Below are 13,159 nucleotides of genomic sequence, written 5' to 3'. Positions count from 1 at the left end.
AAATATCCTTAGTGGCTGCTATCACAGAAATCTTGCTGGATGTTTAAAAAAAAAAAAAAGCCTTTTCACGTCAAATGGGCTAATTTCACTAATTTCTACAATCCATTGTACAAAGTTAAAAAACATTCTCACAGAAGACCTGTGACATTGTCCAAAACAGCCCTCTTACCAAGAACGCTCTGCATTTCCTAGACACAGCTTTGTGGAGGTAAAAAGTCTCTAATGATGGAAACTAACGAGCTCCAAGGATCAGATGTCTAATAGGAAACAAGAGACCTTAAAGTGCAAGCTGGCAGACACCCGTGTAGGGACGGTGCGAAGGCTGGCCCCACTGACCCTCCTCCTGGCATTTAATATACCTGCTGCTTAAGCTGCTGTACCAGACGATCCTTCTCCCGCTTCAGCGCAGCCACTTCCTCTTGGGTCTTTTTCTTAGAGGACGAAAGCTCCAAGAGAGCTATATTGGCATCCTTTTCACTAATGGCAGCCAGAAGAGCTTCCTGCCTGCAAAAGAAAGAAAACGCCGACAGTGTGACTTACCCCTTCTAACACTTCTTCGAGGTTACTATTATCATTACCCCCATTTTAAGGGTAATAAAACCAAGACTTTCAGAGTTTACACAGCTTGCCCAAGTTCACACTTGGAGTCAATGGTACAGTCAGGAATCCCATTCAGGCTAATCTGACTCTAAAGGCCTGTATCATGTTGTTATATTGCTATCTTAATAAGTTCCCCTATATTAGGCTAAGTGAAATAAGCCAGTCACAGAAGGACAAATACTGCATGATTCCATTTACATGAGGTATCTAAAATAGTCAAACTCATGCAAATGGAGAGTAGAACGGTGGTTGCAAGAGAGAGGAGAGAGGGGGAAACGGGGAGTTGCTAATCAGTGGGCATAAAGCCTAAGTCACGTAAGATGAGTAAGTTCTAGAGATCTGCTGTGTGGCATTCTCCCTATAATTAACAATACTACATTGTATACTTAAGTGATTAAGAGGGTAGATCCCACGTTAAGTCTTCTTACTACGAGAAAATAAAGTTTAAAAAATATTTAGGCCAGGCGTGGTGGCTTGTGCCTGTAATCCCAGCACTTTGGGAGGCCGAGGCAGGTGGATCACTTGAGGCCAGGAGTTTGAGACCAGCCTAGGTGACATGGCAAAACTCCACAAAAATTAGCTGGGTGCGGTGGCACATGCCTATGGTCCCAGCTACTCACTACTCACTACTTGGGAGACTAAGGCAGGAGGATCTCTTGAGCCTGGGAGGTGGGGTTGCAGTGAGCTGAGATGGCACCATTGTGCTCCAGCATGGGTGGACAAACTGAGACCCTATCTCAAAAAAAATAAATAAAAATTGTTAACCTTTAAAAAAAAAACTATACTAGTAAGAACGTAGTATTTCATTTTATATTTTAAAAAGAGTTCCTATAGTTGCAGTTGAACTTGAAAAGTAAACAAAGTTACTTTCTGTAAGAATAATCCTGTCACTTACATACTTTATCCATTTAATTTATTCCTTTGATAATTATTCTGTAGCTTCCAGACCACTTGAGGCATCACTGACACTGAAAACACTTTCATGTATCATTTCATGTGGTACAACGAACCACAAACTTTAATAAAGTGGATATGGAAACCCAGCTACCTATTCCTGGGGCATTGTGAACATCAATCGTTCTTTTTATCTCATCAATGCAAAGAAGTTTGCAGTTGTGGCTTTATTGGCAATGATCTGCACACTTTGAAACAGTAATTTAAACTTTACAGATTCCTTGTGGTTTAGCTAATAATTACTTTATGGTTTGTGTCCAAAGAAAAACAAGGTGGATTTAGTGGGGAGGCTGATGTAAGAAATTTACAAAATAATCATAATGAAGTTGGTGAACAATTAGTTTCATAATCCAAAATGCATTTGTCAGCGGCTCATCTTTTATGAAAGAAGACATGTTTGATTTATAGGAACTATATAAGTGGCCTGAGCTTTTGACCTGAGGAAATGCTGAATCTGAGAATGCATTGCCCAAGTTTAACCTTGCTTCTGTCTTTTGTTAAGATAATTGAGCTTCAATAGCAGTCATATGGAAGAGTTTTAGTTTAGCCACAAACTGGAAGACTATCCGTCTACTGAATATTCTAATGGCTATTCTTTATTCTGGATGCGTAGGTATACTCAACTCTGAAAGCAAAACTAACAAATGGAAGATGTACACTCGGTTTACATCATGGAAATAAAGATCCGTTTCACTAGTTTTGCTACTGGAAGAGGAGAGAAGCTCCTCATTGCACTGTCCCCACACTACGTAATTCTAAGAAATGGCAGGCAACTTACACCACGAGGATCCAGTCAACACTAAAGGGATAATGACAGTCTAAATATATCCACGGACCACTTGAAAAAAATATGTTAAGTGGCGAAATGAGCTTAAAGGTGAAAGAGTTCAAGATGGTCTAACGATGCCGTTTCCTGTTGATTGCGGTCATCTGTTCCCTTTTGGGAAGCTCAAAGACTGACCAAGCTGGAAGAAGCGGTGTGCTTTCCCAGTAAGGGCGCTACATTTCTGTGCACCAATAGTCAGAATCACACATTTCGTAGCAGGCAAGCAGCAGAAGATGAATGACAGATAAATTATCTAATTAGATTGAAATAGCAGCAGCAGATGAATGACAGATAAATTACTCTATCTAATTAGGTTGAAATACCAGCACCTTTGCTGAACGCAAAAAACAAAGGTGATCGGACCTGAGGCCTATTTTATGCTTAAGGAAAATATTGTAATATGACATAGCAAAAATGATTCCATGTTGTTGAATCTTCGTGACTGAATTCCAAACTCTTTCATAAATGGTATGCTTGGACAGCTAGTGTGGTACAGTTAATCTCTGGGGTAAAATGCCAGATTTGCAAATCACAATATGAGATAACAGATGACAGTTTAGATTTCTAATTTCAAAGTTTGAAGGAACGTGGCAATGGAGTCTGAGCCACTGGAATAACGTCTTTGTAATAAGACATTTAATAAGACATAATTGGAAGGATTTTTTATGCAATTCAAATAGAGATTTTATTTCACTGATGCTGTTTCTTTCCTGAGCAGTGATAACATGCTACGGACTATACAGAATCAGACTTTCTCTCCTATGACCACAGCTCTCCTCCTCTAAAAATTCCCTAACAGACTATCCTGGCTTTGTCCTCTCCACTTAAAACGTGCACTCCCGACGTTGACTGCTACATGCATAGGTGCCTGAGAAGGGCAATTCATAGTCAACAGAATAACATGTTTTGATTATACACTGTACGCATAATCATGTGAATTCTGAGTAACGTCTATCTTTGATAGGTATACCAGCTTTTAGGTTTTTCTTTCATTTTCCAAAAGGGACAACGACAGTATTGTTCGCTTGGTTACAATTCTGGTAAATGTGAAGTGGATACTATGAGGGAGAACACCCTCTTGGAAAAAATGTGGAGGATAGGCAAGAATGTGAAAGCTAGTACACAGTAACAGCAAAGACTTTTAGGAAATAAGAAAAATTGTTGTTCCTCAAATACATCTCTTAGAAAGGACTATATGGCATAGTTGAACTTACCTGATTAAGTTTTACATGGCACACTTGAGAGTGTCTAAACTCAAAAATGTTAAAAATATTCTGCTTTTCAGAGCAAATGGAATTCACAACAACAACAACAACAAAAACAAGCAAATTGAAAAAGAATCTTATTTTAATAGCTGTCTATTCAATATAATTGCCTCTTTGACAAAAAGTATTTTCTGATAAAAGTAGTACACAGTCACTGAAGAAAAACTGAAAGATACAGAAAACTATAAAGAAAATAAAAATTACCAGAAATAATTCCTTTTTATAATTTCTTTTAATCTGAGTCAGTGGTTTGAGATCACCTATTCTAATACTGATATAAATATTTTAAAGAAATTGAACCTCAGAGGAATTAATCACTGACTTTCAGAGCTTTACTAACTAAAGACTATCCACAGAAAGGGGAGACTTGCTAGTGTAGCACATTCTGACTTCATTCCCACGAGTCCCTACGGAGTAATACAAGCACATAAAATGTGAACGGTAATATATGTATGTCACAAGCCCAGGGCAAAATAAGAACTGCAATGCTCTTCCTGTCAAATTACTCTCCTTGTTCTGTTCCCTTCTTTTCCACAGTTAAAAAAAAAAAAAAAAAAGGAAAATGTGGACATGAAACCTTTCAAAGCGATCAGTAATCCCCCCACCCACTGCATGACCAACATGCACATTACTGGCATAATGAGTAGGTAGCAGCAGAAATCCAACTTTAAGTCATTACAGTAGTCTATTCACTCTATCCCTGGTGCTTTAAACTACCAGACCAGTTGAATCTGTCCTTTGACTTGCAAATTCTAATAGAATCAAGATGTCTCTAAAAGGACTCTGCTGCGGCATCTGGGCTTCAGGAAATAGTAGGACCACCTCCTCTATCCCCTTCCCCCATCTGGGCAAATGTCAGAAACTGGAGGCAAACATCAAAGGCAAATGGAGCTCAAAATGCTTTTGAATAATATTCCTGAATCCTTGAGACCACTACCACATTAGCCTTCCATTGCCAGTAAATAAGAGACCATAATTAGCATTGGAATATGGTGGTTAAAAATCTGAATGAGTCCTAAGTATGTGTGTGTGTTTAACAGAAATGCAAGACAAAAAAAGAGGAGTATGAATGAAGGGATGTTACCAAGGTTTATTATTCGCTCCTTCTCCAACCAAGTATGCCAAATTGAATGATTGCGTAATCATGTTCTATACATTCTATAATACTGAAAACATCTGGAAAAATGCCAGATGAAAACAAGAACAAGATAAGTAGCTTTGGACATTTTAATGTCATGGACACATAGGAATAGTTTAATTTACTCTAATTTCAAGATAAATCTGAAATCTAGATTCTCTTGCTGATGGACTAAATAAACCTTTGATTCTGCTGCCTTGTTATTTAACCAATTAGCTATCAAGAGTGAGTAGTAAACTACCAATATATCTCTTCTACTCTTCTATCTCTTCTCCTGAAGAAATCCTCTAAGGACTAGATTCTTCAGCTTCCCTTGCAGAGGTTTCAGAGACTACGGTAGACACACTACTTAAATAAACTCTGAAAACCATAGTCCATGGGAGAGCCTCTGTGGGTGGACCTCACTGAAATGCCTGCTTCCGCCAACTTTGGTCCCTGTACATCTTATGTCCTCTGTAGGTCATCTTGATTTAGGTGCCCAGAAATATCTCTTTCATGTAAAATGTCAACATGAAATTAACTTTTCCTTCCACCATAACAAATTACCCTTTTAATGTTAATACAGCCATCATATTCCTGGATCCACAGGCTGACCACATTTAAATCATTTGATTTCTTCTTTGCTCTCACTGGCTAATATCCAAGTTTTGCTGGTTCTTCTTGTCTAATAGTTTTTAATGTACCCGCTGCTTTGTATGTGCAGGTCACTCCCACCCTTTTATCTTGGGCCTGCATTATTCTTAAAGCTTCTTCTCTGATTTCTCCATCATTCTATACTGTCCTACTTTTCCAAGCTCACCGTCATTAGGTCTCTTGCCATAGCAAATATTGTGGCCTAATACTCAGGATTACCTACAATTTTTTAACCCATTTCTTCCCTATTGTCTTCCAAGGACTCTGTCATGGAGCTGCTATGTGTTTTCACTTAGGTTTATGTTATGTCCTCTGCCTGAAATGCCTGTAGCTTTCTCTCCTTCAAAATCTGGCTTCTCACTTAACTGCTAATTTCTCTCCATTCAGCATCTCCTTTCAGCACTTACACAGTTTGGATGATATTAACAGGCATTTGCTCTGTAAATGTTTTTTGATTCTTCTACATGGGTAGGGTCTGTTTCTCTGATTATAGTATGTTTATGACTTACCTCTTCAAAACTGTTTAACGTTTCTGGTTTATTGGACTTTCGGTTTATTAGCTCATTAATTTTTATCTTTTAGATTTTAGTTGTGGTAAAACACACATGAAATTTACCATAACCATTTATACATGAACCGTTCAGTAAAGTACATTTAGATTGTTGTGCAACCAATCTCCAGAGCTCTCTTCACCTTACAAAGGTGAAACTATACCCATAAACAGTAACTCCTCTTTTCCACCTCCCCCAGCCTCTGGCAGTCATCATTTACTTTCTATCTCTATGAATTTGACTTCTCTAGGTACCTCCCATAAGTGAAATCAAACAGTATTTGTCTTTTTGTGACTGGTTTATTTGACTTAACATGATGTTTTCAAGGTTCGTCCATGTAGCATGTGGCAGAATCTCCTTTTTCAAGGCTGAATAATATTCCATTGCATGCACATACCACATTTTGTTTATCCATTCATCCATCATGGACACTTGGGTTGTGTCTATCTTTTAGGTATTATGATAATGCTGCTATTTTTACTTTTTTTTTTGGAGATGAAGTCTTGCTCCGTCACCCAGGCTGGAGTGCAGTGGTGCCATCTCTGCTCACTGCAAGCTCCGCCTCCTGGCTTCACACCATTCTCCTGCCTCAGCCTCCCAAGAAGCTGGGACTACAGGCGCCCGCCACCACGCCCGGCTAATTTTTTTGTATTTTTAGTAGACGGGGTTTCACCGTGTCAGCCAGGATGGTCGCGATCTACTGACCTCGTGATCCGTCTGCCTCGGCCTCCCAAAGTGCTGGGATTACAGGCATGAGCCACCACACCCGGCCTTAACTAAGTAATTTAATCCTTACATCAACCTCATGAAAACTAAAAGCTTTCAAATATTGTTAATGTTCTACATTGCATTAGCCGAAACTGCTTCAGCTTTCTTGTTTTATTTTATTGAGGGCTGCAGTTACTCGATACACTGATCATATCTGCTAGTCTTCACTGTTTGCCCAAAGCCTGTGCTTAGGAATAGTTGGAATACAAACTGCACAAAGACAGGATCTTTGTCTGTTTTATTCCCTAATGTATCCCAAATGCTAAGAATAGTTCCCAGCACAGAGTAGGCTCATAATAAATATATCTTGAACCAATAGCTGCTCTGATTCTGACTTCATTTCTATCTGTTGTGGTGGTTCCCCAGCTGTTCAGTGTTTTCACCTATTCTGAAGCTGTATTTCACTGTACTTTTAAGGCATTTTTTTTTTTCCAGGCCAGTAGCATCCAGGCAAGTGAGCAGAGCGCACAAGGAAGATAAACATAAAAGAAACTACAACTAGAAAGAAACCATGAGCTTTGGGCAATCTACATTTCATTTAAAGAAAGAAAGACTTGTGCTTTCTCTAACTGAACAGCTGACACCTAGTTCACTAGGTTCAATTCTATACGCCATAATTTAAGAGGGTACAAAAGTAGAAGGTATCAAAGGAAGGTGACATAGTGGGATTATATAAGGGTATGTTAATCTAAAAAGATTTACTAACATAGCACAATCATTGCTACCAAAAATTTTAAGGTAGGTTTTGCAAAAACAGAACATTGAATCTGTGTTTGTCAAGAAGACACAACTGTTACCAAAGTGGGGGAAGTCATAAAAGAGACAGACTTTGGTTTATAAAAGGAACGGCTAGTGTATTAATAATTGTTAATAACTAGAATTGGAAAGCCAAAAAATTATAGAAATTTCCGTGACTACGTGTTTAAAGAGATTATCAGAGATACTGTGCAAGTAATTTTGTTTTCAGTGGTGAGACTGTCATTTTCAACTCTAAGATTTTAATATAACTAATGAGATGAAACAATAAATGATAAGTGCCAGATATATTGCCTGGGCAGTAAATGCTGAAGTAGTGCAGCAGAGAGGAGTCACCTCAGGCTAAGGACGTGGGAACTGAGACGGGCCCTATTTTGACAGAGCAATAAGAAAGACAGAGTGGCAAGTGTGAAAGCACCAGTCACATGTGAGGACACATCGTAGAACTGGATTACAGAGTGTCTACAGGGACAGGATTTGGCAGAGAAGCTGAAGAGGTAGCTCTAAATCAGAGTAGGGACAGTCTGGAATGATGGCCTAAGGAATAAACACAGAATGTGAAATCCTTGAGGGTTCTAACTGGAACCGGCAGGCAGAGGGGACACAAAAATGCTGAATGAGAAATGATTTGATTTTGTGTGTAATACAGAAATACCAAAAGTTTTAGAGAAGTAAAGCAAGGTCTTAGAAAGACTGAGCTGAAGGTAATGAGGAGAGATTACAAGATTCTGCAAGGAGAAAGGCCAGGATGCTACTACTAGAGATGTGTTAGAAGTAAAAATCTTATATTACAAAAACAATTCCTAAAGAATGAAGAATAAAATGCTGCTGTCTGACTCCTGGATTCAAGAATTGCAGTTAGGACTCTAAGTGAAAGACTGCTATGCTAGTCAATGAATATGCAACACAAAATAACTAAAATCACTATCACATTTATGCTTCAATGCTACAAAGAAACTTTTAAAGGTCACCAAATATAGGCTATTTTAGGGCATTGTTCCAACACTGCATGCTGGGGTCCCGCCTAGCACAGCCTTCCTGCAGCACAATGGCAAGTCCTGTGCAAAGCACAATGTCCAAGTTTTCTCATTTGCTGCTCATCTCATGTTTTTCCATCTCCTAAAACAAGGGAAAGGAACGGACCTACACAGTGAGAAATACACTCGTGATTGGGCTCGGTGGCTCACACCTGTAATGGCAACAATTTGGGAGGCTGAGGCAGGTGGATCATTTGAGCCCAGGAGTTCGAGACCAGCCTGTGCAACATAGTGGAACCTCATCTCTGAAAAAAACTTTAAAAAACTAGCTGGGCCTGGTGGTGCATGCCTATAGTCCCAGCTACCTGGGGTGCTGAGGTGGGAGCATCCTTTGAGCCCAGCAGGTCGAGGCTGCAGTGAACCGTGATCGTACCACACTGCATCCCAGTCTAGGTGACAGAGCAAGACCCTGTCTCCAGAAAAAAGAAAAGAAAAAAAAAAAAAAAGGAAAGAAATACGCTTACAAGGGAAGGGTAGAGAAGTTATCCCAATATGGACTGACTTCCATTTTTCACAAGTTCTTGAAAAGGATCAAAATTAACATCATGAATGCAGAAACTGCTGGTGATTACAGCTTAGTAAATGACACTGACTGAACAAAACTGTGGGTGGAAAACTTGCCTTCAGTTTTTTCCTTCACTTTTTCCGAAAAATGAGCATATTCATACACGATTATGGCAAGTTTAGAAGACTTAGTTGTACAGTGCTATTGAGGCTTTTGCTATAAAGCCTCTACCTGCTTCTCAGATGGGCAAAACCTCGACATTTGTATCTCCCCTTGTTAAAAAACAAGTTTATATATTCCAAATTTGTTTAAAAAATATAAAAATGAATTGTATTCTAATCTACAAGGATAGGAGGCAGATCAGTCGTTGCCAGGGGCTGCAGTGGGAAATGGAGAGTGAGTAGAAAGGGACAGAGAGAAGCTCCTGGAAATGACTGTAGTTTGACAAACTCCCAAAATGTACGTCTAAAATGTTTGCACTTTATTGTATTTATACTATTTCTCAAACTAGTTTAAAAACCATAAAGTCTTCTGAATGAGGAATGTTCTCATATAGCAAACATGATAAGTATAAGCACTTTTTAAAAAATCTATGGTCAAATATAGATAACATAAAATTTACCATTTTAAACCATTTTAAAGCATGTATTTTTGTGGCATTAAGTACACCGACATTGTTGTGCAACTGTCACCACCATCCATATCCAAAGATTTTTCATTTTCCCAAAAAGAAGCTCTCTACCTGTGAAATGCTAACACCCCTTCTCTGCCCCCTCTAGCCCTTGGCAGCCACCATTCTACTTTCTGTGTGTTTGAATCTGACTACTCCAGGTATCTCATACAAGTAGGATCACACAGCATTTGGCCTTTTGTATCTGGCTTATTTCACCTAGTATGATTCAAACACAATGTATTTTTATGTTTCCAAATTTAAATAATGTGGAAGATACAAATTACCCTATGAATATTTTTTCCTCCAGTCTTCTTTTCCAACTCTTTACTGTATTCTCCAGACAGACAGACAGACACACACACACACACACACACGCAGAGAGAGAGAGAGAGAGAGAGACTTCTAAAGATCAATGGTTCTTATCTAGCCACTGCTGGACTACGAAGGCAGAGTTGGCAAGTGCCAAGATCAGATGGACAAAGCAGATGAGAAAAGGTCTAGGGCAGAAGAACTCACAAGGCCTGGGGGGTGCTGGCAACTTTGCTGGGGTCCTGATGTCCTTTTTTTTTAAGTCCAGTTAAAAATATACAACCACAGCTTCAGTGCTGTCCGACCGAATTGATGCAGAATCTCTGTGAATGACTTGTTTTTGGTCACTTAATGTTACACATCATTTATAGTGATACTGAAAATTTGTTCAAGAAACGACGTATTTGTAGGAATTCCAATATTTGGTTAAAATTCACATGCACCCAATAGTGTGTCTTATTTTCTACAGGGCTGTAAGATAATGACACCTGAAGAAATACTAGCAACAAAATAAAACAACTTGAAGATAAAAGGTCTAAAAGCAAATAAGGAACTGCAAGGAAAAACAGAATGACTTTAAGCAGCATTGGAATCCAGGTGCTTTTCTGTGAATATTTTAAATAAAATTCAGCCCCATGGCTCTAAAGAAGGTCCCAGGGAACTCTGGACATTCTTTCCACTCTTTCCCCCATACTGCATACAGAGAGTCAAGCTGCTAGTTTCATCCCATACTAAGCAAAGGCCTTCCAAAAACATCCTCAGTTTTTAACGAATAATCATGGTCTTACAAATGTGGTACTCTGTGGCCCAATGTTCCAGAGTTTTGCTTTCCTGGAGGCACTTTCGTGAAAACCAACTCATGACAGATTTTCATTCCATATTCATGATGGTAGAATGGGAATTTAGGCTACGGTTTTAGATAGAGGTCTTAGTTTTAGTGCTCAAGATTAAGAAGGCAGCGGGACTCCTGGTATTTAAGTACAGTTCTAGCTTTTCTTATGAAGGTGGCCTCCAAAACTCATTTAATCAAATCATGCATTTCTACAAACTGTTTACTAGTTTAATAAAAACAGGCCATTATTTTTTTAGGCCAGAGACTGCAATAGCATTTCGTCAATTTAGTGGGTCTATCTTTGAGTATCTTCCATTCATCTTCTATGCCCACTTTTTTTTTTTTTTGAGACAGAGTCTCACTCCCATCACCCAGGCTAGAGTGCAGTGGTGAGATCACAGACAACTGCAGCCTAGACTTCCCAGACTCTGGTGATTCTCCCACCTCAGCATTCCAAGTAGCTGGGACTACATACCAAGTAGCTGGCACCACCATACCCAGACAATTCTATCTATCTATCTATCTATCTATCTATCTATCTATCTATCTATCTATCTATCTATCTATCTATATTAGAGAGGGGGTTTTGCCATGTGGCCCAGGCTGCTATCTATCTATCTATCTATCTATCTATCTATCTATCTATCTATCTATCTATCTATCTATCTATCTATATTAGAGAGGGGGTTTCGCCATGTGGCTCTATCTATCTATCTATCTATCTATCTATCTATCTATCTATCTATCTATCTATCTATCTATCTATCTATATTAGAGAGGGGGTTTCGCCATGTGGCCCAGGCTGCTGTCCTTGGCTCAAGTGATCCTCTCACCTTGGCCTCCCAAAGTGCTGGAATTACAGGTGTGAGCCACTGTACCCAGCCCTTTATTTCCTTAAATGTCACTTTAGCAAAATTATCTAGCTGCTTCCTTTATAAAATATACTTGTACTTATATTTGAAATGAAAGATATGTTCTTTGGGTAATTAATTTTGGGAAGTTATACAAAAATTTATTCTAGTGATGCTGCCAAATTTCTCTTTAAGCTGGCTTCAAAGTTTTATTGCATTATTTAAATATTTGGAATTATGACAAATATCCTATTTATTAAACTTAATTTTAATTCTGACACCAAGTCTTGTGGACAGTGAATCAGAGTGCTATGTTTTGGATCACAGTGAGGTGTAAGTACATATTTATTTTCAGGGGCATCCTGCAAACTGGCTCTGAAAGCAATTTCCAAGAAAAGGATCACAAATATATTTGAGCCACGACAGCCCCAATGAAGTAAGTGCAAAATCACCTATATGACTCTTGTGAGACTCTACTGGATCCTAAGTTTGTTCCAACATTCTTGTTTTTTGATAGAAATATTCTTCTACTTCATAGCCAAGCGTCATTTTCTTCATGACTAGAGAGTCCCTTCTGCTGAATATGACATCCAGATCCTTGTTTATATTCTAAGCTTCTTTACTTTTGAATTATACTTAATAATGTCTGCCAACAGTAAAACAGACAATATAACCAAAATAAAAAAATTATAAGAGAAATTAAGAAATTACAACATGCCTCAGAATGCCTTCTTAAACAAAAAAAGAAGATGCCAGAGGAGAAAGGAATACCTTGTCAGGACAGTGTCTGCTCATTTGGTATTTACTGTTTAGAATAAGAACCACTAACATTTTTTAAGATTTACATTAATTTGCAAAATAATGGCACATAGTATCTTTCTTTAAAAAAAAGCCTACATCTATAGAGTTACTCAACTGTCAAATTGTATATAAAATGTATCTATATATTCTCCATGTTAGAAGACTCTAAAGATGACGTAACTCTTTTGTGATACACAAATACATAGAGACCAATAGTTCTTTCAACATAATATGTAGGGAACTACAATTTATGGTGAAACATAACAGAAAGGAAAACAACATCAATTCAGTGAGACTGGGCCAAGGTTTGACTATTCCCTCCCAAACTCATGTTGAAATTTAACTGCCTTTCTAACAGTATTAATGGGTAGCACTCTTAGGGTATGTTAGGCCGTGACTGCTGTGCCTTCATGAATGGATTAATGCCATTATCGTGGGGGTAGGTCTGTTAACAAGGAAGCGGGGTCTCTGTAAAAGGAGGGGTTTGGCCTCCTTTCGCCTGCCTTCTGCCTTTCTCTTACTCTCTCTCTGCCCTTCCGCCATGGCATGACACAGCAAAAACACCCTTGTCAGGTGTCAGCTCCTTGCTTTTGGACTTTCCAACTTCCGGAACCATAAGGCAAAATTTCTGTTCATTATAAATTACTCAGTCTGTGGTAC

At 38.6% G+C, this 13,159-nt stretch overlaps 1 protein-coding gene across 6 annotated transcripts in view; it reads right to left on the bottom strand.

Annotated features, from left to right (window-relative positions):
• Positions 1-13,159, bottom strand: part of ERC1 (ELKS/RAB6-interacting/CAST family member 1) — a 540,835-nt gene that overhangs the window by 135,219 nt on the left and 392,457 nt on the right. For all 6 annotated transcript variants that reach the window (XM_030938664.1, XM_010363554.2, XM_010363555.2 and 3 more), the window contains one exon: positions 360-504. In XM_030938664.1, coding sequence (XP_030794524.1) covers positions 360-504 — 145 coding nt within the window. The remainder of the gene's footprint in view (positions 1-359; positions 505-13,159) is intronic.

The sequence above is a fragment of the Rhinopithecus roxellana genome, chromosome 10, assembly GCF_007565055.1.
Source record: "Rhinopithecus roxellana isolate Shanxi Qingling chromosome 10, ASM756505v1, whole genome shotgun sequence".
NCBI classification, from domain to species: domain Eukaryota; kingdom Metazoa; phylum Chordata; class Mammalia; order Primates; family Cercopithecidae; genus Rhinopithecus; species Rhinopithecus roxellana.
The sequence above is the reverse complement of the archived record's forward strand: the minus strand, read 5'-3'. Positions and strand labels throughout refer to the sequence as shown.